We start from the raw sequence: 26413 nt of genomic DNA on the forward strand, positions 1-26413 counted from the left end.
CCCTGGATAGCTTTGCGCAGAATGACAGGTTGCTGATCGTAAACAGATTGTTTTACTCTGGTCATGGTTGTATGTGTAATATCCCACTGTGGTGAACGGGTATATTTGTAAAACTATTTTAATGAAAGTACTCCGCTGTGCAGTGAAGGACCTTACTTCGCTCTCTTGCATGGGTCCAGTTGCGCAGAAGCCAATGGAAAGCCAACAAAAGTGGTCGGTGAGAAAAAGTGTTATACGCAAAGACGCCGACAAGGTGCGTCGCAGCCTCGTGCTGTCCCAGATATTCCTCGAAATTCTGGGCTAATTATTTACTTATCGACGGCAGTTACCTGCGGAGGGTAGCCTACTGTCATTTCGAGATAAATCCCTTATAATCAAAGACTCGGGCGTTGCATGCCTTTTTGATCGGTGACCACTTGTACTCACCGTGTGTGTCAGTGAAATGCTGTTCTGGCAGTCTTACACGGAGCACTTCCAACCTCAGCAGCAACACACCGACTGCAACTACATGCGGTAAGAAAGAAAATCCATTGTAACGTTAAAGGTCCTAAAGCCTGAGAGTGATTTCATATATTACTTACCTTTTAATTAATGAAATAATTCTTATATTACTCACCTTTTATTTAATTACATTTAATAGCCTACTAATATGTTTAGCCTATAAATGTAGACTAATTGCTGTGTTTGCCCTGATATCCGCAGAGCCATGTTCCATGTCATGTTCTTTTTTCTACAAAGTAATTCGCTTTGCGCAGCAGTATCACTTCTTACTTATTGATTTAATGTCAAGCGTTATTGGACTTTCGTGGAATACGTTGCTACCCAATTTGTCAACTCTTGCACAAATAGTTCGCGACATGCTCGCAAGCAAGAATGCAATGCTACTTGGTTAGTCTATTTTTGTAAAGCAGAATGCAAATTTGTTTAACACTGGACTTTGTCTTGGTTAACTTGGATAGACTCATTCCGCTACGGACTATAACCCTTTAAAGCTCCGTTTACGTTAAGAGAAGACACAGAAAAATTTGATAATGCTGCTTCCTCTGTGAATCTAACTTTGACGAGTGTTTTGCTGCACCTGATCTTCTATCGATTTGTTTTGAAATTCTACTCATAGTCAAGACGAGCGAAATAACACGAAAATGGTAGCTCTGGGCAGTGTGACGCAATCTAGATGAAAAATGTTTGCAAAAATGTCATATCTGACAAGAGGCATTTGTTTTTTGTTCAAAAAAGCGGGTAAACTGACGCGCACAGCTTCATGTATAGGTGAAACGTTAAAAAACTACACTCGACAGTGTCGACATACATGCAAGTAAAATCATACGGCTGCCTACTGATCCTTCCTCTTGTATGTTTACTATCCAAAAAGTTGACTTTCTTTATATGTGAACATGTGTATCTGACCGTGTCGGTGGTTGGGGTGGGGTGATGTTATGCTTGTTAACATGGCTTAATGTTAAGAGAGATTTATATTGGTTGCAGTTCATTCCTTAATATTTTTGCAAATTATTAATTGCTCTGTGTTACTATATGTAAATAGGTTATAGATAAAATGTATTGCTGTGGGCTACAGCCCTCACTCCCTTCAGTGGGTAACAATGCCACCCCATGTTCACACTTGGGTCCTCTGTTCTAGAGGGCAGAGGGAGATCCAGAGGGCCAGTGTTGTTGGTGCAAGGGTCTACTCTGTTTCTACACAATGTTGATTGACTGTATTGACTGACATAACTGAATACAGTTATGCATTGCACCTCTAATTGGTAAAGTCAATAGCAGTCTACCTGTTGCTCAGTGTTAACACCTAGCTCGAAACCCCAGTTACGGTGTCCTGTTCTAAAACAACATCTCAGACTGTATTTTCATCCCATTAAGTTGTGAACGGGAACAAATATGTCAAATTGGAACAGACCAAAGTGCAGAATCCAAACCAAAAGCAGCTTGACTTTTAGAAGCAGGTCATTTAATTCCATGTCTCGCATTTCAGTGTGTCTGTACTGTACCTGCACATATGATGGTAGCATAAATTTATATGACTGGTTGGATTCCTTTCTATTTCTTATTTTCCAGTACCCATGAGATGGACTTTGAATTTCTCAGAGTGGCACATGCCATGAATAAAGGTCACGAGTAAATAAATATCAAAAGTGATTTGAATTGCCCTCACAGGGAAATGTCTTTTTACTACACAAAGTTGGTGGACTTTTACCTGAAATAATAATGCATAACCAACATCTTATCTTTGCAATCTCTTTATTTACTTGAAGTTTTGCAGCACCCAAATCACGTTGTGAGTTATTTGATTCCAAATTGACTACAAAGTCTATTATTGATTAGAAAACGACAAGCTCCTGTGTGGAAAATCAAACAAAATATGTGGATCTAAGCCCTAACACATGAGGTAAGATGACAGATATCCTCTACCTTAATGCTTATACAAGTAATGGCTAAAATTAATGTAAATAATTTGACTCAATGTAATATTTTCTTATTTAAGATATTATTACAAATAATATTGTCTAGGAAGCTGTACATCATGTATGTATAATATTATATGCTGGAATACAGAAATATTGTTGTTTTAATTAAATATCAGTGTCTATAATTAAAATTCCAGAATCTGGAGCACTTTACCCTCTCAGTTAAAATATTTTTCCTTAGCCAAATGCACTTAAATTGACAGTATTATTATTTTTGTAATCTACATAAGGCTTGATCTGGGAAGTAAAGTTATGAAACAATCTGGCATGGGACGTGTTCAGATTCTGGAGATGGGGCAAGATGCCAGCCCAATGTACCATGGCAAGGTTCCCCCTACCCCCATACCCCCGACATGGCTGGGCCAGAACAGGTTCATGCCAGGACGTTCCTGTCAATAATAAGCTCTGTCCTGACCATGGTTTTTTTGTCCCCTCTTACCTATCCTGTCCCCCACATCAATACCCTCATTCAGACATGGCAGTCATCTCCTCTCCTAGAATACTTGGCAATGTCGCTTTCTTCGACTGATATACCACAAAATTCCTTGACCTTGATGGATGATAGAGAATGCCTAATTGTTGAATTTAGGATAATGGTGAGAAGTGGAATGCAATCCACATTGGGCCCTGCTGTTTCACCATTAATAAAATGACTATATTTTAGCCTGAATTGCTTCAGGGTAGTGTTCAGTTGCATTTGTTTTTTATTTATTTATTTATTTATTTACCTGAGAAGAACCATGGGTAACTTACAAGTCAGAATTAGCAATCAAAGAAAATTACATTAGCAGTCCCTGGGTAGGCAAGCAAAAAGTTCCATGCAATTGAATACACATCAAAATGAATATCAATACATCACATCAATGAAATGCAGCACAGTGCAGACACACTTATTACATCTCAGTAGAGCACAGTGCAGTACAGAACAGTATACATGGATAATATGTTTCATGTAGTCATGGTTAGGCCCTGTGGATTGGACTATGTCATAAATAAGATGAGTATGGATTTGAAAAATCCATAAGTTAAACTATACAACACAGTTTGAATGTAAATTGACCATTGTAGTGAGGTTTTTCATGCACTAAAATTTCTTCAAGATTTTGGTAAAACCTGGTACATGACCACACACTGATGATTTGGTATTGAAGTATTTAATACTACATTTTCTAGTGCAGTTTCTGCCACCTTATCAATTCACAGTACTCTTTATTTCTGTAAATGCCTGAGGGGTATCAGGTGCACACAAAGACATTTTGATGAATCATGTAAACTGGAAGGAAATATTATTCAATCCCAGCAAATGAATGTCCAAGTAATTTTGGATATAGGTCTCCTGCTGGGTCAAAAATCAGAGAAAGTCTTGCCAACAACAAATCTCTGGGCTCACAGAAATCTGTTTTTTGTTATAAATTGCTAACCTAAATGTTTGCTTTTTTCTCTCATGCATACAAACATACAGAATATATTCTAGCAATTGTCTTTCACGGTTATATCTATTTCTTATCTATGTTTATTCTTGGTAAATTTGTCTTGGGTGTTACCTATATCTACAATACTAGACATTGGACTTTGTCATACTTTAAGTTTGTTGTTAGTTCAGGAATTAATAAGAAAAATTGGTATTAAGATAGAGACGGTGATTGAAAATTCAGAAATTTCCATGTTTGTAGATGGTTTCGGGTAATATACATAAAAAATAACCTAACCTAACCTTCAAGTCTCAAGACATGCCGTGGAGGTCAGCTTATATCTCTATCCGAAGCTAGAAAGGAAGTGAACTCTGGCTGGAAAGAAATTATCAATAATGCATCATATATATTGAAATAAACGATAATTTTATCAAGTAATATTTTTGGGTTAGGCCGGAGACTACAGTATGTGTTCCTCCCTCTCAGACCTCAGAAAGCGCTACTTTGTGGCTGGCTTGTCGCGGGAAACTTGCACTCTAATTGGATGTTTTGCACATTGGCACCTCCCTCTGCAGTCGGGGTCGAAAGGTTTTGTGTCAGTACTACAGGAGGCCATGTTTATGTCGCATTGGAAGCAGTGGAAATTGCATTGCAGGGGAATATTCTTAGTCTCTCTTTCCGTATTATTTCAAGCCAGTTCCTGGCTTTGGAACATTTTTACTGAACGCGCGATGAGAAAAGGAGAGAAATTTAGGAAGAAACGCAGAGCACAGGGCACGTAGCCTTGTGGTTAGAACAGAATGAAAGCAAACGGATTTGGCTAGCAAGCAAGAAATACTTGGCTGCGAGCGTCGCGTGCCGCGTGTGTGCTGTCTTCCCACTCAACAGGAAGTCTCCAGGTTGTGGACAGAAGTCGTTACGGTGGATTGGACTGCAGGGTTACCTTGGGTGACATTTAACTTTGCATGGTTCCAATATGTTTTGCACGATAGGCTCAAAATGTGATATGTCAGCTGGCTTTACCATTGTGATTCTGATAACTTGGTAGATAACAAAAGTAAAAGCGTAATATTGGAAGACTTCAGAATGCTCATCCATCAGTCGCTCTTTGTGTCACTAGCTAGCTAAAAGTTTGTTTGGTGACAAAATCACTTGCAAGTGGTAACTATTCATTGTCAACATACTTTTGCAATAACTTAAATTGTATTAGTTGGTAGTTAAGCTTCACTTGTTTACCGAACGTTACAGTCGCTGCTACTTGCACTGATTTGGTCTGAATTATTTTGTGCAAGAACGACAGCTTTGCAAGCCTCAGTTGATCATAAGTTAACCAATAATTCTAAAGCAAACTTAAATTTCCTTTGGACTAATAAACTGTGTTATCAGCTAAATTAACATCGTATGGACCCCTTTTGTGGAAAAATATTTATTTTCCGGATTTGTTCTGTTTTAGCCAGCCAATAGTTACTATATCGAAATCACCAACTGAAAGGAAAGCTGGCGACCTTACGCTTAGACCAGGAGGAGAAAGGAGAGTTGGGAGCGATGGCATGGGTGTTGAAGATGGATGATGCTTCGATCGAATCTGGACTTATACACGACTTCGATGCCAGCCTATCTGGAATTGGGCAGGAACTTGGAGCTGGCGCTTACAGTATGAGGTGAACCATAACGTTATCTGCCGTTAGCTTGTCTGCTGTTTCTTTGTATTTGATTTGCTGTACAGGTTAGTGTCTGGCTAGCGAGTTACCTTTCGCCAAACCGGCTTGTTGCAAGTTCATGTTCAATCGATCCGTTGTACCTTACTTGCCAATTTATAAGGGCGACCAGCTACTTTGCAGCTAACCGCTAGCCAGCAGTAAAAGTTGGTGGCCTCGAAAGAGGAACACGGTGTTCTAAACAGCCCCTTATCAAGAGAAGACATGTTGGATCTTTGTTAGGAAAGCACATTGCTCTCTTGTTAGCTGGATGTCATACATTCTACGCTGATAAGAAATTTTTTTTAATTTGCCTGCTTGCACCTAAACTTTATCGGGTTTGTGAACGTTTTCGCCCCTCTTCAAACTTGGTGCTTGCTTTTATCCTTCTGACAGGGTTTTTTTGGGTTAAGGCCTTTTAGAGTCACGTGTTCACTTCGGCTCCGGCATCGCAACAAAAAAGGTCATCAACGTGCGAAGTTACTTACGCGTATAAAGAAGTATTTATACGTCATTGGTTACAACTATCAAAATAGAGGCCTGCCGTTTAAATATTGATATAAAAAGGCGGCGAAGTTACAATTCACAATAATGACTATCTTAGCTCATTCAAACAAACAACAAGCGCGTTATTCTCAAGCAGTGCTACCCGATGTGTCCTAAATTATTTAATGTAACATGGCCCTGTGTTTTTTCTGAGGAAAAATGTGGTCGTTCAAAGTTAAATGTGTCGCATGAAAGTGTGAAATGACAACAATTTATAGTGGAGATAATCTTAAATTCAGCTGTGCTATGCTTAAATAAGTAAAAAAATCGTTGAACAGTTGTTTGCATGCACTCTTGGCATGTATGTAAAACACACAATGAATAATAATAATAATAATTACCTTTTTCAGAAAATTGCTTTCACAAATAATATTTTGCATTGAGTAACTTTGGATTTTTGTATGTTTTTCTGTTGAATTTCTTGTACTGTGTTATGAGTAACTGGTAATGATAATGCATATACCTTTATGAATCAAGATTATTATATCTAAAGAGAGATATGCATACATGTAAATGCAAGCACACATATTGTGGCTTAAAGAACTGGGCGTGGATTCAGTCACTTTTTCTTGACCATGAATTGCAAATAAATGAAAGTGTTTGTCTTATTTTTGAATTGATTACTACAAGTGTTTTAAGGGCTTATTGTATACACAATAGCCCTACTGATTTTTTGTATGTCGGTAGCTGGTCTATAGGCCTAGCTAACATTAATTTAGAAATGTTAGCTGTTAGCTTTAATGCAAAAGTGGCATTTTTTGGGGCTGATATACCACAGTGGTAATTATCGAATGCAATAGCGGTCTTAGCCACAATGTGGTGTATTTCCTTGCTTTTCCTCTTTTGCTCTTTAATTTGGGTTGTTTGCTACTGCATCAGGTATAATTAAAGAGAAAAAGATTAAAAGAAAGGCAATATGCCACATGATAGAGACAACTGAATTTTACCGTGCTTAAATCTTTAACCACCAATCAGGACAGCTCTCTGAAAGGAGGCTTCCCTTCCTGCCTGCCAATCCTGTTGTGTGTTCATAGAGCTGCCCAGAGCAGACAGGACAGGGCTGCACAGATAAGAGCTGAGCAGAATAATACTTCAGAGTTCAGGGTTTTTTTTTTCTAAAACTAGTTTTTTTTTCTTCTTTTTCTGGTTTTCCTAACTTACGTATTACTCCTTTAAAGCACAAAGAAATGTGAGTGAAAGCATAGATTTTCAAATTACAGAGAAAAAAATAAATTTTGAAATTTTTTCCCTAGAAAGAGAAAGAGAGTTAGACAGAGAAAACTTGGAACATGTCTAACCTGTCATGAAGTTACCTGCTCAGTGTGAAAGAAAATTATTCAAAGCAGATATTTTACATGTTCAAAGTGACTTTGTCTTTATACTTTTACTCCTTTTCACACTCTTGGTTCAGATCTAATTCAATATAAAAAGAATCCTTATATGGGTAAATTTAAAATGGCTGTTGAGCATTAATCCGTTTTCTTTTGATAGATGGGCTGAAGTGAGTGGTGCTATTTTTTCACTGCTATAGGTGATCCAGTTGAATTTCTCCTGAAAGTAATTTAAAGAATTGTAATCCGTTCCTGAACAGAATAATGCACCTTGCCATTGTCCAAAAAAATGTTTTTGCATAGAGTGGAAAAGCAAATGTCAGAACTTGCTTTCTATCCTCTCTTGGACAGAAGCAGCCTTTGCTGCTGGCTGTTTAGAAGGGGGTGACAGTAAAAGACAACTGTGGTTGACTCTTTCTGAGAAGTGATTAATCTCATGGGGCACTCCTGCAGATCTGTGCCATTGGATTAGAGTACTCTCATCCCCACAGAGCTGTTCCAGACAAGAGATAGAACGCTTACTTGGGTGTGATGACATCCAAGCCCTGAAATTAATAATGTTGTGTCTGCATTCTGGAGGGATTTGATGTGACTTTGTCTTCCCGGTTGGGAAACTGGTTGGCAGCGGGTTGGCTTTTTCATTTGGCAGTGCGTCTGTCACTGCCTTCAGGACAGAAATGTACATGGTGTTGGTGACGTGCATGTGGCATCTCCTGTTTTTGCGATTTTGTGCGGGGGGGGGGGGGGGGGGGGGGGGGGGGGGGGGGGGGGGGGGGGGGGGGGGGGGGGGGGGGGGGGGGGGGGGGGGGGGGGGGGGGGGGGGGGGGGGGGGCATATGTTTTTACTGTTATTATGTGACCCAACATGGATCAAATAGTATGGTGCTTCTGACCTGGTCTTCTTTTTGGAAAGACCTCTGTGAACTGGGGAGAATGCTCTTTTTGGGTCCTTGGATGATCGGAGAGTCATGGACCAGGCTGTTGGGCCTGTTCCTCAGAAGTTCTCCATTTTTAACATACATATTCCTTACCTATCTATAAAGACACAAAGACTGTGTGAAGGAAGTATGAGGAAAATTGGAACCTGGGCCTGTAAAACACCTAAATCCTGGCTGAATTTTGATGGAGAGACCCAGGAGTGATTCCATGACATTGTCTCCATCTGTAAACCCTCAAAGCCTGATCAGTGGCTGCTGCAGAGTGGTTCACTTGAGCCCTGCCCCCCCCTCCCCCCAAACTGTGACTGATGGGAAATGCACTTCATCACAGCAATGACGTCATTAGCACTCTATGCTTATTGGTCCCTCCGTGCACAGCAATTGCACGCACATTAGCAGGAGGAATCTTTTTAGCATCTCCAGTTTGGGTTGCCTGGAAATTCTATCCCCAGTAGAAGCACTGACCGATCTGGGGCTGTGTGTGTGTGTTTGTGTGTGTGTGTGAGAGAGGGCAGGGGGTAATGTTGGAGTGGAAAAAACAACTTCAGCAGTTTGGGCTGGTTCAGATGGTCAGCTGTGTGCTGGAAGTGCGGTTGTGGTTTTGTCGTACCTCACGTTGAAATGTGAGACTGTGTGTCATATTTGTTTCGCTGAATGGTTTCAGATGTTTAGATGAAGTGTGATATCAGGCAGAGGGAGCCTGAGTAAACAAAAAACGCATTTTAAAAATTATTTCATTTATTTAATGAAAAAAGTTTTCAAACACCCATATTATCCATGAGAAAAAGTAATTGCCCCCTTAAACTTAACTGGTTACATCACCTTTATCTGTAGTTACCAGACTCTTTCTATAATTTCATATCAGTCTTTCTTGTTGCTGTGAAGGAATTTTAGCCAACTCTTCTTTGCAGAACTGCTTTAATTCCGACAAATTGGTAGATTTTCGAGCATGAACTGCTCGTTTCAGGTCCTGCCACAGCATCTCTACTGGGTTCAATTCAGGACTTCCACTAGGCCACTCTTGCTGTATTACCAAATTGCGCTTCAGCTCCAGCTCACAGACAGATGTCTGGACATTCTCCTTAAGAATTTTCTGGTACATAGCACAATTCATGATTCCTTCTGCAATGGTGAGTCGTGTCGCATGACAGACAATATTGTCCAGTGTATCTGGACATACATGTATCTGGACATACATATGCAATAATTCAGGAAGGGGGCAAATACTTTTTCTTGGCACTGTATTCTCCTAGCTGCCAAAAAACGAGAGCTCCAGGTTTCTCTGTGGGTCAGTCAGTGAGGGGGTATAGAGGCAGGTCCCCATTATGCAGTGTTAGATTCAGTTTCTGCTACTGTACCAGGTTACCAGTTGTCATCAGTGAGAGTTGTTCCGCTCCTCCGATTGCTGCACGGTCTCCTGTTGTACCCCTGTAGCGGGCTGCTTGACTTGTAGTGTTGCTCGTAAGCGCTAATGCAGGTAGTTGACACAAGGGCATGATGCAGCAGACTCTTTGAGATCAGAGGAGAAGTAGGGAAGTGAGGGCACATCTGTGGATATTTGTGAGAGATACCAAGATCTTTGCCCTCCTTGATTCTCTGGCAGCTTTGTACTGGTGCTGGGCTGCCGGTGAAGTCCAAAGCAGTGGGGTGTTATGTTACTTTACCATGCCAGCCCCTGCTGCCATTTTTGTCTCTTCATTTCAGCATGTCCAGTTCCCACTTTCATTTGAAATGTCGGACTGTAACTGCCGCAGCGTTCAGCCGTGGACCTGTGTCGTTTCGGGAGGGGTGCAGACAGCCGCGGAACACGTGGTGTCGCCAGCTGCTTCTTCTCTGCGCTCCTCTCCCACAGAAGTGAGACGACTCCTCTGACTGTCGTCACATGGGCGTTTCTGGGTGTGGGGGCGGGAGGAAGGATAAACGTCTTTCAGTCGGACGTTGTGCAGATTCCAGATCCCTTACGGACGGCTTGAACGTAGGTTGCGAACAGACGGAAGGAGAGGCTTGCGCACGTCTGCACAGCGTCTCGGTGCATTGTGCATTTTAATTTGGAGCATGTGAAACCTCAGCAGTCTGCACTAGAATGTAGCGTCTCCTGTCTCGAAGTAGAACCGGGGCCTGTTACATGCCGAAAATACATTATCGCATCTAGCGTAGGTGGCTCTTTTAGTTTTTATTTTAACACACAAATGTCTGCTGCTTGCTAACGTACGCTGACTTATCCCTGTGGCTGTCCTTATGGACACTGCACAGAGTAGGGTGTTCCACAGCCACACGTAGCCTGTTTTCATTGCGTTTGTATTGCTATGGGGATGTATGATAAACGTCTCACGGTTGTGTATTTGTGCTCTACTGAGGTTAAATGATAGCAATTGCAGGCAGGGAGGGTGGGGCTCCTCTCCCTGAATATGGGATTTACTATAATTCCTCTCAGCATTCTGGTGCGTTGCCACCCACGTCCAAGTTAAACACACCACACGCCTTTTCTTCCACAGGCTTAAGCCTGCCACAGTGAACGGCTGCCTTCCGCCCGGAATGCAACCGAAAGCTGTCATTAACCCCTCCCCCTTTCCGCCGACATTCAGCAGAGTTGTGCCGATGGTCCCTAACTCTCCTTAAATCCGGTTTATTTTCATTTCCATACTTTCAATTGCTTTTAACTTGCGGGGCAAATACGTGGATGTGGAAAGCAGTCAGGCGACTGGATGAGCGCTGGTGGGGCCGGTCATGCCTGAACTGTCGGGGTTCTTCTACCCTGCTGTGAAAGCAGCTAATTTGCTGCGTGTACATTAAACCACATCTGGAGGTATAAACGTTGAACTGGAGTAGTGGCCTGTAAACTCATGGCCATAATGGGAGTAAATGCAGTCCTCTGTCCCAATGAGCAAGTGTTTTGCTGGTCCATAAAACCACAGCTGTTGTGTGGAGATTCTGTGAGCTGATCCTGAGGATGTTCGGCCGCAAGCCAGGGTTGATTTCCTAAACTTATCCAAGAGCACTTTTTGCCACAGGACTTCCTTCAGAGCTGGTGAGCTTGTGAGCTGGTGAGCTTGGCTAATAGGATGCATCATCCACAGTGTCTGTTAAACAAACCTCCCCATGGAGACCTCCAGTCAGACAGCTGTCATCAGTGATCCCCCAAACACCTCCCCATGCACGTTGAGGTCTGACGTAGGCAACAAGGCTAGACAGACCCCTGGTGTTCATACCAGAGGTTCAGGTTTCTTGGACTCAGTGTCCTGTGTGCTGTGTCTAGTCAGGCCTGGGTAATAATCTGATAGCTGCCCACCAGCTGCCACAGAGTGCGGCACCCTCAGGCCCGTCAAGAGTGGCAGCACCCAGGGGGCCTAGCTGGCATGTCGGCTGTCTGCCTGGTGTCTGTGTCTGCATAGCAAACACCTTTCTTTCCTTCAGTTCCGCCGCACAAACCAGACGAGCCCACGCTGTTCGATTTACTCATGTGTTCAGCTTTGATCTCACAGCTGTAGAGGCCAAGCGGGTGAAAACACCTGTTCTGACTATAGCCTGCCTTCTCCCAGCATACCTCACCGGCTCTCAGTATACTGCGTGTGTGCGTGTGCGTGTGTGTGTGTGTGTGTGTCTCTGTCTGTCTGTCTCTGTCTGTCTGTCTGTCTGGGAGGCATAGAGAGAGATGGCTGTCTTTGTAAAGTGCTCAAAGTCCGGCTCAAAGTGCAGGACAAGCACACATCCGCAGTGCTAACGTGAAACAGCTGCTCTTGTTTTGTTGTTCTTTTTTTTTTTTCCTTCCCGCCGGTCAAGATTGCAGTGAAGGAAGTGACAGAGCGACCCTGGCATGTTGCAAAGTCCTGCCCCTGGGGGAGGGGGGGGGGGGGTGGCTTGGCTGCGTGCTCAGTCCACACCCCCAGAGCTCTGCCAGGGGTGAAACGAGGACGAGCTGGCATCAGAACTGGGGGGGGGTGGAATGAAACTCCATGTTGCTTAGCAACACTGTCTGTTTGTAAGCTCGTGTCCTCCAGCTGCCACTGCTGTGTGATCCTTACCTCCGGCCCAGGAGTGTCTCATACCAGCCTTGGGTTTGCTGTCTTTCCTGGCTTCTTTTTTTTGTGTGATGACACTGTGGCTCCCCTTAAGATTCCCATTTGGTTGAAATCTTAAGGGGAGCCATTGAAAAGTGCTGCTGATCGATAATTTGTGTTGCCTTGGTAACATGTTGGGTGTCGAATTTGTGTTGCCTTGGTAACATGTTGGGTGTCGGTCAGGTTGCAATAGTACTATACTGGCTCTCATTACCCCCCCCCCCCATTTTGACTTTTCTCTCCCTCCCAGTGATGTCCTGGCACTGCCCATATTCAAACAGGAAGACTCCAGCCTCCCCCCGGATTCTGAGACCAAAAACCCTCCATTCCAGTACGTGCTGTGTGCCTCCACATCTCCGGCTGTGAAACTGCATGATGAGACCCTCACCTACCTTAACCAAGGTAAGTACCACAGCACCCTCACGTACCTTAACTTTGTGTGTGTGTCCACTTGTTGCCTCTGGCCTCTGTCTTGATTTTTTGGTGCAGTAACCCTTAAATACAGTGGATTCACAGTGAGGAGTTTATAAGGTCACCCCCCCCCCCACCCCCCCCCCCCCCCCCCCCCCCCCCCCCCCACACTGTGCCCTTTCTACTGAGAGTACTCTCCGAGAGAGTATTTGTTAGCTCCAGTTTCTGTTTTTATGAATGCATTCAACTGCAACCCAGGTGTAGAGAATGCCTTTGTGTGCAGTATACAGGATTGCGACAGTGATGTGGCAGGTGACTGAGTCTCCTCCTGCCATTTTGTAAAGAGTGAGATTAATACGTCTGTATCCGTTTACATGGTTTTGTTGAGTCTCTTGTGCCCAGGTGTGATTGGTGGGTTTAAGTGCTGGGACTTCCTTTGTGTGCGGGTCAGTGAGGCTGTGCTTTTTTGTCTGGGCTGTGTGTTCTGTGTGGGAAAATGGCTGCTCCTCACGTGTGTGTTTCTGTTCCCTCTCCCCACTAGGGCAGTCCTACGAAATCCGTATGCTGGATAACCGGAAGATGGGGGAGCTGCCAGAACTCACCAATCAGAATGTGAAGGTGCGTAGCAGAACCCCGCTGTTCTACGGGGGGGGGGGGGGATTCCCTTGTAGTTCATGAGTCCCTTTCAGCGTTCAGCCTGCCTGAGAGGGCTGATGCACACATGATCATACACGGTAAAGCGGATTTTCTCATGGGTTTGCCCTGTTCCCATCCCATAGGGTGACTCACTTTGCATAACACTGCTCTGTCTTTATGAGTGGGAATGGGAATCGGCAAAGTGGCCCAGCTTGCGCTTGTGGTGTACGTTGTGGAGGGGTGGGGTGGTTATTGAAGTTTCCAATTCGAGCAAGTGCTTAGTGTGCAGCTGTTTGATTGGTCGAAGAGTCTGACATCTCGCCTTTTACTGCCCTGACAAACAGAAGCCTCCTATGACACTTACACACACACACAAACACCACCATGGTGCATGTATATCCTGTATCTGACAATATACAGTATATATATTTGACGTATTTTTAACGTATATTTGTTACATACTTGTTGTTTGGGCACACCACACTGCCACCCCTTTAATGAAGAACAAAGACTAGAATAAAATTCTTTAATGCCTGCCCAAGGTTTTTCCTGGCTTTGTGTGACAGCGACTGTGGTTGGTCCGGCTTTACTGCTTTACCGCCGTCCCCCTATAATTAGCCACGTTTAGAATGTGAAGGTCTGGAGTTATTAGGAACTTTTTTGCATGTATTTTATAAGGCGTATTAAATTTTGTATACACTGAGGACCATGCAAATATCAGCAGCCGACATATCCCAGAGCATGTAAACAGCTTATTTGGAACCTGACCCTAACCAGGATCCGAAGCCTTGCCTGAAACACTGTGCATATGAACACAGGCGGCGTGACGCTAACCTGGCTGTTCTCCTGTCCCTGCAGAGCATCGTGCGCGTGGTGTTCCACGACCGCCGGCTGCAGTACATGGAGCACCAGCAGCTGGAGGGGTGGAGGTGGAATCGCCCCGGCGACAGGCTGCTGGACATTGGTGAGCGTCACTCACACCTAGCCCCGCCCGCATCCCAGCCCCCATTTTCAGTCTCTTCAGTGCAGATGCAGTTTGACCCAGTACACCGTCGTAACAAACCTCCGCTTCAGCATTTGCTGTGTTTCTGCTTTCGTTGGCTTAGTCCCCGCTCTGTAACACTGTTTCACCTGCACTCAGGATCTCTCCGGAGCCCAATTTCCTGACCCCACATGCCCACTAACACAGCACACGGCTTCAGTTATTTATAGAGATACACAGTATAGAAGGGGGGGCCACTTTCTGTCACTATGAAAGGCTTACGGCCCCGTCCTTACCCCACATCCACCCCCAACATCGCCTTCCGGAAATTTCAAAAGAACGGCTTCAGGGAAACGTTCTTCAGGAAACCGAAAAACCTAGAATTGTTCATTGTTGACTAATCACTGCTTATTGCTCAAGGTGGAAACTGACAAGTTGCTGCAGGAGTAGAGACTGATTTCATTACCCAGTTACAACATTGACACCAACGCACATGGTTACATGTGAAAACTCTGATCACCTAATCATACATTGCAGCCTGCCAGTCAACCCCAAAAAAGTGCAGATAATTTGGGGAGCTGCATCTTGTCCTTGCATCCTCCAAACCAGTGAGGTGAAGGGAATTATAATGTGCCGGGTGAAGCCACCACCTCTGCCTTCTTTTAACCCTTTAAGGCAGGGGTGGGCAATGAGGGCCGTATCTGTTTCTGGTTTTCATGCCAACTTCTGGCATTAATTACTTAATTACCCCTAACATTTACGCCATCTGGCATTTCACCTGAAAAGTGCATGAAGGACAGCCAAAGACTGCTCTTGTGTCTGTATATGAGATGTTTTACTGTGATCTAATTTACGAGTGAACCAGTGTTGGTGTGTACAGCCAATTAGCTCATCATGAGTAATTGGTGGAAACAAAAACCTGCAAACACACCGGCCCTCCAGGACTGGAATTGCCCACCCCTGCTTTAAGGTGTAGGGTCACAAATATGTGATTAGAATGTTCATAAGTGAACATTCTAATGCTGATGTAATGATCACTACTGGTAACTGAATGCAATAGAGTTCTAGAACACTAACTTAGCATTGAGAAAAAAAACATCTCAAAAAACCTACTGTTCAAAGGTTGAAAATACAGTAAGGATATGAGGAGGAGGTTCGTGCAGCTGAAAAATGAAACTAATGACAAGCACACGGGCGTCTTTCCCAACACATGGAGCATGATGTTAACATGTCACAGGATCATGGGATTGGGTCACACCATCTATTTTGGGTTGAGCACATGCAAGCCTTTTAAGGAAATGTTCTCTGGGGTGCATTAATGCATATATCTGTAATCAAAAGAATAGACAGCTACAGTAAATGGGTATCAGACATGAACAGTTAAAACATGGTGGCTGTCAATTTCCTTTAAGAGCACCATACTTGAAATCTTGAACTGAATGTGAACATGGAACAATTCAGTCAGTCTAAAACTGCACCACTGCACTGACGTGGACTTCAGTCACGGTGTTGCAGCTGTGAACCATGGGAGCAGTATTAACTCTTCATACTACCAAGGCTGCCGTTTTAAAATATGCATGTCATTTACGTGTGTCACACGTCACCCTTCCAGATATTCCCTTGTCCGCGGGCATCATCGACCCGAGGACCAACCCCTCCCAGCTCAACGCTGCGGAATTCCTGTGGGATCTCTCCAAGCGAGCGTCCGTCTTTGTGCAGGTAGGCCACCTTTTAAAATTTTACGGCCGCTGTGACCCTGTCCCCGTGCTGCATAAGCCTTAGCCTACCCGCACTAGATCAACAAATTCACTTTATTCTGGGGAATTTCTCAGTTTTGTCGAGCGCTAAGATTTGGCGCCACCTGCTGGTGCCCAGATTTCATTACCGAACAGCTCTTCACTGTTCATTCATAACGCTGCTTGTGAAAACTTCCTCTCCAAACTCGTGGTCCAGATGATGTCACGGCCATGGGTTGTGCGTATGTGCCTACCGGAGGAATCTTGGGATATGTGCTTTTGAGTGGGAGGATTAAAACAGAAGCTGGGTAGAAAGTGCTGGGAGTGGGGATCGATCCAGCTCCAGCGGCGTGAAAGGGCTGTGTTGCCGGGACGCGCTGAGTGACCCGCGCGTCTGTCGCAGGTGCACTGCATCAGCACCGAGTTCACGCCACGCAAGCACGGCGGGGAGAAGGGCGTGCCCTTCCGCATCCAGATCGACACCTTCGGACAGAACGAGAGCGGCGAATACACTGATCACCTGCACTCCGCCAGCTGCCAGATCAAAGTGTTTAAGGTGAGGAAACGCCGTTAGGAGGGTCACCTATCCGCCACCTTCATCTGAGACCTGCATTTATGCTATATAAACCTGCATATACAGCTGTGTGCTTACTGATGTTGTTCAGGTTAAGTAATATGTGTAGAGGGTTAAAAACTCTATAAACTGGTATATTCAGCGGTGTGATCCCTGATATGGTTCAGGATATGTAAAGGGTTAAAAAGCACTGACCCCTCTGGGAGTCAAGCCTGTCACCTTTTAGGAATGGCTTGTGTGTTTTAGTAGGGAAATGGGAGCTTGTTGTGTAATCACACCTTGTGGCGGCAGGTTGATTATTTATCTGAATGGAAGTACAGGCCAGCTGGGTTTTATCTGCCTGTCAATGTGTTCCTGCCCCCTAACTGACCTCCTCATTGTCCTGAACGAGCAGCCAAAAGGGGCCGACAGGAAGCAAAAGACCGATCGGGAGAAGATGGAGAAGCGGACGGCACAGGAGAAGGAGAAGTACCAGGCCTCGTACGAAACCACTATCCTGTCTGAGGTACGGCGCCCCCTGGGGGAAAGGGGAGGGCAATGCAAGGGCTGGCCACACAACCCAACATCGCTGCACTCATTTGTCCCACCTCCCTCTCCTTCACAACCTCCCATGTGTCGTTTTGGAAGTGCTGTATGACACCAGGACATTTGTAGATGTTTTGTCAGTTTATGTTTTCTTACCACATTACCATATCTTACCACAGGTTGAAGCATAATTGGTTTTGTGGAGTGTAGGCAGCTCAGTATCCAAGCACTAGCATGATAACTGGCCATGTGACAACAGCACTTATGTTTTGAGATGAAGCAGCATTCAGATACATATGAAAAGCCTGCTATACCTCTGCTGTCTTTACAGGCACTTATCCCAATGTCTGCTGATGTTTTTAATAACACTGATCCCTCTCTTTCTTGTGTCTTTAAAAAAAAATGGATCCCTTCCACTCCGGTGTCTATACCAGCACTGATCCTAGTCTCTCTGGTGTGTGTAAAAGCACTGATCCCAGCACTTATCCCGGTCTCTCTGGTGTGTGTAAAAGCACTGATCCCAGCACTTATCCCGGTCTCTCTGGTGTGTGTAAAAGCACTGATCCCAGCACTTATCCCGGTCTCTCTGGTGTGCGTAAAAGCACTGATCCCGGTCTCTGGTGTGTGTAAAAGCACTGATCCCAGCACTGATCCCAGTCTCTCTGGTGTGTGTAAAAGCACTGATCCCAGTCTCTTTGGTGTGTGTAAAAGCACTGATCCCGGTCTCTGGTGTGTGTAAAAGCACTGATCCCAGTCTCTCTGGTGTGTGTAAAAGCACTGATCCCAGTCTCTCTGGTGTGTGTTTAGATGAGGCTTGACCCCATAGTAGAAGAAGCAGTTGAACATGAGCAGAAAAAGTCCAGCAAGCGGACTTTGCCCACAGACTGCGGCGATTCTCTGGCCAAGAGAGGCAGTGTAAGAGCCCCCCTTTACCTCGCCACCACCAGGCTCGTGGGCATGCTGCACAGCTGTCTGTTACATTCAGGGAACCCCAGAGCTGTGGCCCAGCTCACCCCCCTCCCGAACGGCACACTGTGAACTCCCCCAACCTCAATTTATATTGCGGGCAAAATCTAATCTAATGCGCTTAATGAAGGCTGGGAAAAAAGTGAATATTTTTTGTGTTTTTTTCATTTTCAGATGGGTGGGGGGAAGGGTTTACACACGACTAGTTGTTTTTGCTTTGTGCTGAGCTGAAATTTCAAAGTCACACCGTCCCCTGCATGTGCTTGCAATTCTGTCTGGCTCTCGCATTGGACACGTGTGCACAGGGACAGATGCCATTACTGTTCCTGTTTAAAGACCAGGCTCGTCCGTTACCCGTCCATTTTAAACGCGAGGCTCGGGGGAGGTGCCGAGAGGCGTTACCCCACGGAGGCACCCTAGCCAATCAGACTGAAGGGATTGAGACACAGGAAGCTGATTGGTACAGCGCTGCTCACAGCATCACTATTCAGAGAAAAGGGAGAAACGCTTTTATGAAGTGATGCTGTGTCTCAATGCTGTGAAGGGTGTGGGTGTGGGAGTCGGTGTGGCTATTGGAGTGGGTATGGGATTCGGTTTGGCTGTTGGAGTTGGAGTGGGTATGGGATTCGGTTGGGCTGTTGGAGTTGGAGTGGGTATGGGATTCTGTTTGGCTGTTGGAGTAGGAGTGGGTGTGTATGGGGTGTGGGATTTGGTTTGGCTGTTGCTGTGGGTGTGGGTGTGGGTGTGGCCCTTGTGCTTCCAGCTGTGTGTGCCTACCTGTCCCTCTATCTGTGCATTAACTGGGTGCTCTGGTCAAAGTCTAATGTGTATTAATTATTATAAATGGTGATGACATACTGTACCTCTAAAGCACAAGAGTCACGCAACTGGTGATGTTGTTTGAAGTTAAGCAGCTCTGAGCTGTTGCTTGGAAGTCTGATTGAAGAAGTGGGATTTATTCAAAAGTTCTGGAGTTTGGCCATCGTGTCTTTTTGAAAGGACGATTCTCAAATGAAGTTGACCTGAATGGTGCATAGAGAGGGGTGGGGGCTGTGAGTGACTGTACGCTGTGGTACGAGCTGAATGGTGACGTCACCAAAGCCCAGTCACCTCACTGTGGGTGAACTCCCAGCCTGATCTGAGCCTGCTTTTGCACACTGCTTTGAGCTTCCCCAGGCCTGTGGGCCTGCAGTTGGCTGCACAGTGGCTCTGAGTTGTGTCAGTGGTGTGTTCTGTGTCATGCTGGTGGTCAGTGTTGTCTTGGAGGATTGTGTTGTGTAGGTGATCAGTGTTGTCGGTGGTCTGTGGTGAGTCAGTGGTCTGGGAGTCTGTGGTTCTGGGCAGTCTGACCTTTGGTCCTCTTCTTCCCCCTGTTCCAGTGTTCGCCCTGGCCTGAAACCGCCTATGTGAACAGCAGCCCAGCAGCTACACCAGCATTTACCAACACCTACGTTGTCCCAGTCCCCGACAGGTAAGCTGTGTGTGTGTGTGTGTGTGCGTGCGTCTACGTGTACATATGTGCGCCCCACAGTGTGTTTGAAGAGTGATTTTATTTTCTCAACAAATTATTCAATTCTGTGAATTCAATATTCTACACAGAGAAGGATGTGTAATTCGCAAGTAGATGATTACTGCATTTTAAAGCTCTTGCAGGTAAAATAAGCGCTGATTTATCAGTGGAAAGAAGGTCAGCTTATTGCCTGTGCGTACATTGGGAAAGTGGGGCTTGGCACAGTAAATCCTGGCTCTGTAAGTTTATATCTGCTGTTTGCTTGGTCACTCATTAACGCTTGTCGTGTCGTGAGATTTGTGTGTCAGGGTGCCCTGTAGCGTAGTGTGCTGGGGTTAAATGTTAAACACAGGAAGAGTGGGCTGGGTGAGACGTCAGGAGGAGGTGCAGGGCAGGGTGTGTGTGAATCATTGAGCTTCTCTCTCTCTCTCTCATTGGCAGCGATTCCTCCTCCCCCAGCCAGCAGGGAGACGTGACTGGCCAGGTCGCTGTGGAGGTTAGCCCCTCTCCCTCTCTCTCACTCTCAGTCCGCCGCATCATTCACGCTTGGCCTGTTATGCAGAGTCAGTCGCATCGCTAAACGCTGATACTCATCTTCACATTCCATCGGGCTGCGAAGTGCGTAACCCCAGCGAGACGAAGGAATGTGTCCTGCTTGGTATTCAAACATGTGACCTTCTGGTCCTAATCTCCCACACTGCTGCCCTGGATTGCTAGATCTAACATGCTGGTTGTTTGGGTAGGGCGTCGTTTGCGTGCGTTTCGCTGATGTAACGGTTGATTGTTGTCGCTATGGCAGCACCTGGCCCCGTCGGCCTCCTTGCAGGAAGTCCAGCAGTGGCTGCACAGGAACAGGTTCTCCTCCTACAGCAGGCTGTTCGCACATTTCTCAGGTACCCATTACCCATACGCCTCATCTCTGACCATCTGCCCTCATTCTCCTCTTCAGTCTCTTCTTTTTGTTTTCCACATGTATCTTTATTAATACAAAACATACGTCCATCTGAAAGTACATGTCACCCAGTTTTACATCGTTAGAAAAACAAGAAAACACGACATACAAGCCAACCCCAAACCCCCCCAACATGAAAAAGATGCTCACAAAAACAAAAAAACACATACATAAGGGAGGAACCCAAAAAATATCAGAGTGTGTTGTACATAGGGCTGCATGACCAATCATACACCAAATCGAGGAAGACAATCACCTTTTATCATTGCCCTATAATCGTCCAGTCTCAGTTGCATATAGAAATAGTTCTGTTTACTCTGTAAAATGAATAACTAAATAAATGTAGCTGATCTTCCAAAGAAGGAATAGAATTAGCAAAAGAGAGAATAGGATCCCAAGTTTTGTTAAAATTATCAGAGCAGCCCCTAATACTGTACTTAATTTTCTGTAAGCATAGGAAGGACATTAAGTCTTTCAACCAAGAATTAGGAGATGGAGGCTTTTGATCCTTCCAATGAAGTAAAATATGTCTGCGGGCTACAAGAGAAGCAAAAACTATAATATTGCTCTCCTTGGTAGTGAAACAGGTAAATTCTTCAGGGACACCAAAAATAGAGGTTAAAGGGCTAGGAACCACAGGTTTATTGAGGGCTTTTGAGAGTATCATAGAAAGAGGACCAAAATGAACCCAGCCTTGGACAGGAAAAAAACACGTGTGTGATTGGCAGGTGATCAAGAGCATCTGTCACACGCATCACTTGTGTTAAACAGTTTGTTAAGTTTAACTTTGGACAGGAGTGTCCTGTGTAGGACCTTAAACTGACTCAGTGTCAGACTGGCGCAAGATGAAGTAGAGTTGACCCTGTCAAGGGCCCCCTGCCACCATTTGGCTGAAAAGGCAGTACCAGGCTCCTTTTCTCAGGTATTCCTAATTGTCAGAGGAGATGATAATAATATTATGATTAACTTCACTACAACTGAAATGATTCCACCGACTACAGGGAAAGATAGAATTGTATCAATGAGAGAATCAGGTGGTTGATGGGGAAAGTTGGGGAAGTTACAGCGAGCAAAGTCTCGGATTTGAAAATATCTAAATAAATGAGATTGTGGAAGGTCAAATTTAGTCTTAAGATTGTCAAGGGAGGCAAAAACCTTGTTGACAAAAAGTTTGAAATAAACCAAACCTTTCTCCTTCCACAAAGAGAAGACTGAGTCAAGTGCAGAGGGCAGAAATAGATGGTTGTCACTCTTCTTTTTGTTTTTACATAATATCTGCAATCTGTAGCCCATGTTTCAACCCTGTTTTTTTTGCAGACTAAATGCATTTTTGCATTTTAAGATTAGAGGTGCCAAATGTGTCAAAAGTCTGACAAGACTTTTATAAAATGCCCAGTCTTTATAAAATGCTCTTTTTGTGATTTTGAAAATGGTGAAGTTGTGAGACCATCTGGGACAAACAAACAGGCCTTCCTAGCTTTGACCCAAAAACTGTTTCAATCCGGCTGTCCCTGTAACCACAGACATGCACATTCAGTGCCGCACGTGTAGATTTCAGCTCACGCGAGAGAGAAATGGTTTTGTGGGTTGTTGAGTGGGTGGAGTGGATTCAGACTCAGTCTGTCCCTTATTCTGTGACAGGTTCTGATCTACTGAAACTGACCCGTGAGGACCTGGTTCAGATCTGTGGACCGGCTGACGGGATACGACTGTTCAATGCACTTAAGTCCAGGTAGAGTGCTGCGGTTCGACATTAAATACAGGGTGTGTTGTCAGTACACTGCATTTTTTGTCATTCTCTGTGGCTGTTAATTAAAACTATTTGCCTGGTCTGGCTTTGTGTTTTGTGTGAATATGACGTATTATTCCAGGATTGAATGTATCATCTTCATCCGACCCCCCCATTTAGGTCTGTGAGACCTCGTCTGACTGTTTATGTGTGCCAAGAGGCACCCCAAGCAAAGGGCACCACCCTGCTGGAGGCTCACTGCAGCGGTGAGAATGGGGACTTCAACAGCAGTACCATATTTGGTGAGGAGCCCTGTCAGAGATTGTACAGCAGCTGCTGTAAGTCGTGTGATTCTGCTGTAGAAATCGGTCTGTGCAGACAATGATGCACATGGAAAAAACATCCCATTATAGGCCATCCGCTTGAGATGCATATCTGTTTTTTGTTTCCATTTGTGTTTCTGTAGTGTATCATGCCCTGTACCTGGAGGAGATGACTGCTTCTGAACTCACCCGGAAGATCGCCTCAGTTTTCAGCCTCCCCCTGTCCCAGATCAGCCAGGTGTATCGACAGGGCCCCACTGGCATTCACATCGTCCTCAGTGACCAGGTGACTGTCCCCTCCCTCACCCTGTGGTTCTGTCCCCCAGAGCCCTGTCCCATTGGCCAACTTAGTGAATTTAATGAAAGTAAATTACTTTGCTCTGGGGACAATATTCCCCTCCCTGTGTGACAATTGAATGTCTATGTACCTATATACTTGGCAATAAAAAATATAGTGTACCAGCACATTTTGTCCATTTTAAACATTGATACTGAACATTTTCCTTTACAGATGGTTTACAACCTCCAGGATGAGAGCTGTTTTGTAGTGAGTACAGTAAAAGGTATGTTTGTCCTACTGCAACCTGCAGTACACAGATAAAGACACTGTGTAAAATGTCTTTAAGACTGTTATAAGCCCCTCTGTACCATGGATCACCATCTTGAGACCCTCTTGCCCATTCTGGTTTCTTCACTAGTAGTGAAATGGTAGGCACTCTGTAAAGCTGTGGTCTTACTTCTGGGATCCAAATAGAATTTCCTGGATGAACTCTTGAGTGGAAAAATAATTGTGTCTCTTGAAGTGGTTTGCCTCAAACTGAGCAATGTGGTGTGCATGGATTAATGAATCCTCTCTCTTTTTCCTTGCCCCGTTGCAGCCGACACAGGAGATGGATACCACGTGATCTTAAAGTGACATCAAGAGTGAAAGAGCTTGTCTCAGAAGCTTGTCACTGCTGAAGAAAAGACTGCTGTCTCTCCCAAAGTGTACCGCTCTATATGAGGAGGAAGGAAGCAGTGAGCCAAGCCAAGTTAATGTTAGAATCTGACTTCAGTGGACACATTGTTTCATATTGAAAACACTATTGGAGAAGACTGTAGGGGTATGATGTTGGCTTGTTTATTTGGGGTGGGGGGTGGGGGGGTTACGGTGTGGGATTGATAGGCAGAAGTGTGTGTGTGCATGTATGCATGAGCAAAGGAACAAAGTCTGTGATTGGATGGCTGCCTTGACCAATCAGAGCTCAGCATCCTGGCCATTTCTTTTGGCCACAGTGGCTTCGCAACATGGCTGCAGATGGCATCATATCTGTTATGCAAAGCTGACTTTTATGGCCAGTATTGGAGGCATGCTGTAATACTGTGGCTTAGCTAACTGGCAGGTGGAGATAAATTTGGCAAAGCTGTGCTGTGACACATGCTGTCAGGAGCATGGGAGCAAAGGGGCAAACCCTTAGCTGTGTACATTACATCCTGTGTGTTTAGGCTCCCACCTTAGGAAAAATGTCTAGACAACCAAGCTTCATTTTAAAGGCTCTGAAGAATAGCTTGCACTAGACTCAAATGGACATGCAGTCGCGCACCACAAGCTTGCACATGGATATCGATTCCAGTGGGGTAAGTGAGTGACAGAAAGTTGTCATAAGACATGTTGTAACTGTGTCCCCAGCTCGTGGGGAGGGTGAGGTAGAGTCCTACAGTGGGCGGCCCATTTCTGTGACCTTGGAGCTCTTTCTAATGGATGGAATGAGCAGCCCAGGATGGGACATCACCATTCCCATTACTTTTGAAAGAGGGATATTTGTTGGTACTCAGACACGCCATATGGACCAGGCTGTGTCTGAATTATTGTAGACATAACCTGTCATGGATTGACTTTTTTCATTTTTGTTTTTTTTCTATTCTTTTGGAGAAGACTGTGCCATATGCAATGCTATTTGCTACCAACCGGTATACAGCACACCCATATCAACAGATTTGCTTGCCTGGTATGCCCTTCACCAAGTTATAGGTTGGCTGGGCATACCCCATACCTATAGAACATTGCGAGTTTGGTACTTTTCAAAGTTTCCTAGGGAGATGCCTGCACACTGTAGGTAGGCAATGGGTGGATTCATCATTCATTCTGCTTGCAGGTCAAGTAAGTCATCCATGTCACTAGGAGTGCTGTGGGTTATTTACTAGCACTCTGTACTCAATACATCTTGTAGATCTTTCCCTTCACCTTGTGCCATAAATCATTAAGTGTATCAAGCACTGGTAAGTTTAGCATATTGAGGTTTGTGTAGTAGAGCAATTGGACCAAACAAGTTTAGAATGATTTTATTTTTGAGCGTTAGCAGTGCATACTGTTCGTCTTTTGATGCCAATGTGTGTGGGCCATTTAGCTTCAGTTTAAGTGATCATACATCTAGCATACAGGGTTTTAAGTCCTCTTTCACCCGCTGATTCACAGACCACATTCAGGGGCATGTATACGTGGCCTGCTTTTTAAATTTTTTTATTTTATTTTTTTAACCAGATTCTGTCATTCTGTTTCTGTCATCAATTATCTTTCCTTTCATTTTTTCTTGTTAGTCTGCATGTTCATTTTACTGCTTCCCCTTCCTGTTTTTAATGTTACTTTGTGTATGTCTTGGGTCCTTTAAAGGATGAAGCAGTGCAATTGTGGCCCTCATTTTATTTATTTTTGCTCAAGCAGTCTGTTGCTCGACAAGTTTAGCCTTTGCAAAGACTGATTTTATATTTGAGCATTTTTGGTGTGAACCTTGGTTTTACAATTTTTTCATAAAGCACTGGGTCATTAACTCTGTTTTCCAGTTAATTACTAATTATATGCTGAAAGTATACACTCAAATCAAATTTAAAATAGGTCATAACATGTCATTCAGACAGTACTCTTCACTGTCTTAATTGCCTGGGGGACGCACGGCATGGGTATGTCCACCGTTAAGTTGAGCTCTTGAGTTTGACTGAGCTTTCTCCAGATGCTCCTGACAGATGCAGTATAATGGCAAATGAATTAATTTGTGCTTTACAATTACAGCCTCTGCTGCTTGGAGGGTGGTCTTGCTTTTTAACATTGCTGCTCAGTGAAGTTGGCAGTCATTGCTTCTTGTGTGCAGCTTGGATGCTGGAATGACGTACACACTTCAAATAAACCCAAATCATTTTCAAAACTGTGTGTCCTGCGTATTCACTGATGGGTTGCTTGTGGTTGTATAATATAGAAATGTATTTACTGCCCTTGAAATCACATTTTTTCATTCATTTTAATGTCATTAATGATTAACATTTTTTACCAACAAACGTTGTTTTCCTGTGGGTGTTTCTGACTGAATATTGTGGCTAATTTGGCTGAATACTGGGTAGCAGATGGCTTCCCCTGACTAGACCTGCTGCATAAGCACAAATTCTGAGAAAAACAAAACGAGCATGAATTGTGTAACTGAGAAAGAGTGAGCCTGGTGTAGAAATGAAAACACCAGTGGGTGCGAGTTTCGAACGTGCTTTTAGAACTGCAGTGGAATTCTGTGTAAATGACAAGTGCTACGCAATTCGTTACGAAAGCACAGGAAGTATAATTTAGAGTTAAACAAGAATGTGGC

The 26413-nt window shown here is 44.5% G+C and overlaps 1 protein-coding gene across 7 annotated transcripts; it reads left to right on the top strand.

The window, feature by feature from the left end:
* Positions 1-41: 41 nt before the first annotated feature.
* ubp1 (upstream binding protein 1) lies at positions 42-25984 on the top strand. 7 transcript variants are annotated; one of them, XM_035431521.1, is made up of 17 exons: positions 44-513; positions 5346-5553; positions 12712-12863; positions 13414-13490; positions 14367-14472; positions 16103-16209; positions 16630-16782; positions 17195-17305; positions 18133-18240; positions 19671-19762; positions 20243-20297; positions 20601-20694; positions 22395-22485; positions 22663-22820; positions 22949-23091; positions 23317-23368; positions 23684-25984. In XM_035431521.1, the coding sequence occupies exons 2-17, from the start codon at positions 5438-5440 to the stop codon at positions 23719-23721; spliced, it is 1653 nt and encodes a 550-aa protein (XP_035287412.1). In that variant the 5' UTR covers positions 44-513; positions 5346-5437; the 3' UTR covers positions 23722-25984. The 7 variants fall into 7 exon arrangements, with proteins under 7 accessions (XP_035287415.1, XP_035287412.1, XP_035287410.1 ...); XM_035431519.1 differs by lacking the exon at positions 44-513 and adding an exon at positions 4477-5053; XM_035431520.1 differs by lacking the exon at positions 44-513 and adding an exon at positions 4477-4840.
* Positions 25985-26413: the final 429 nt, after the last annotated feature.

This window comes from Anguilla anguilla, chromosome 8 (assembly GCF_013347855.1).
Source record: "Anguilla anguilla isolate fAngAng1 chromosome 8, fAngAng1.pri, whole genome shotgun sequence".
Classification (NCBI taxonomy): Eukaryota; Metazoa; Chordata; class Actinopteri; order Anguilliformes; family Anguillidae; genus Anguilla; species Anguilla anguilla.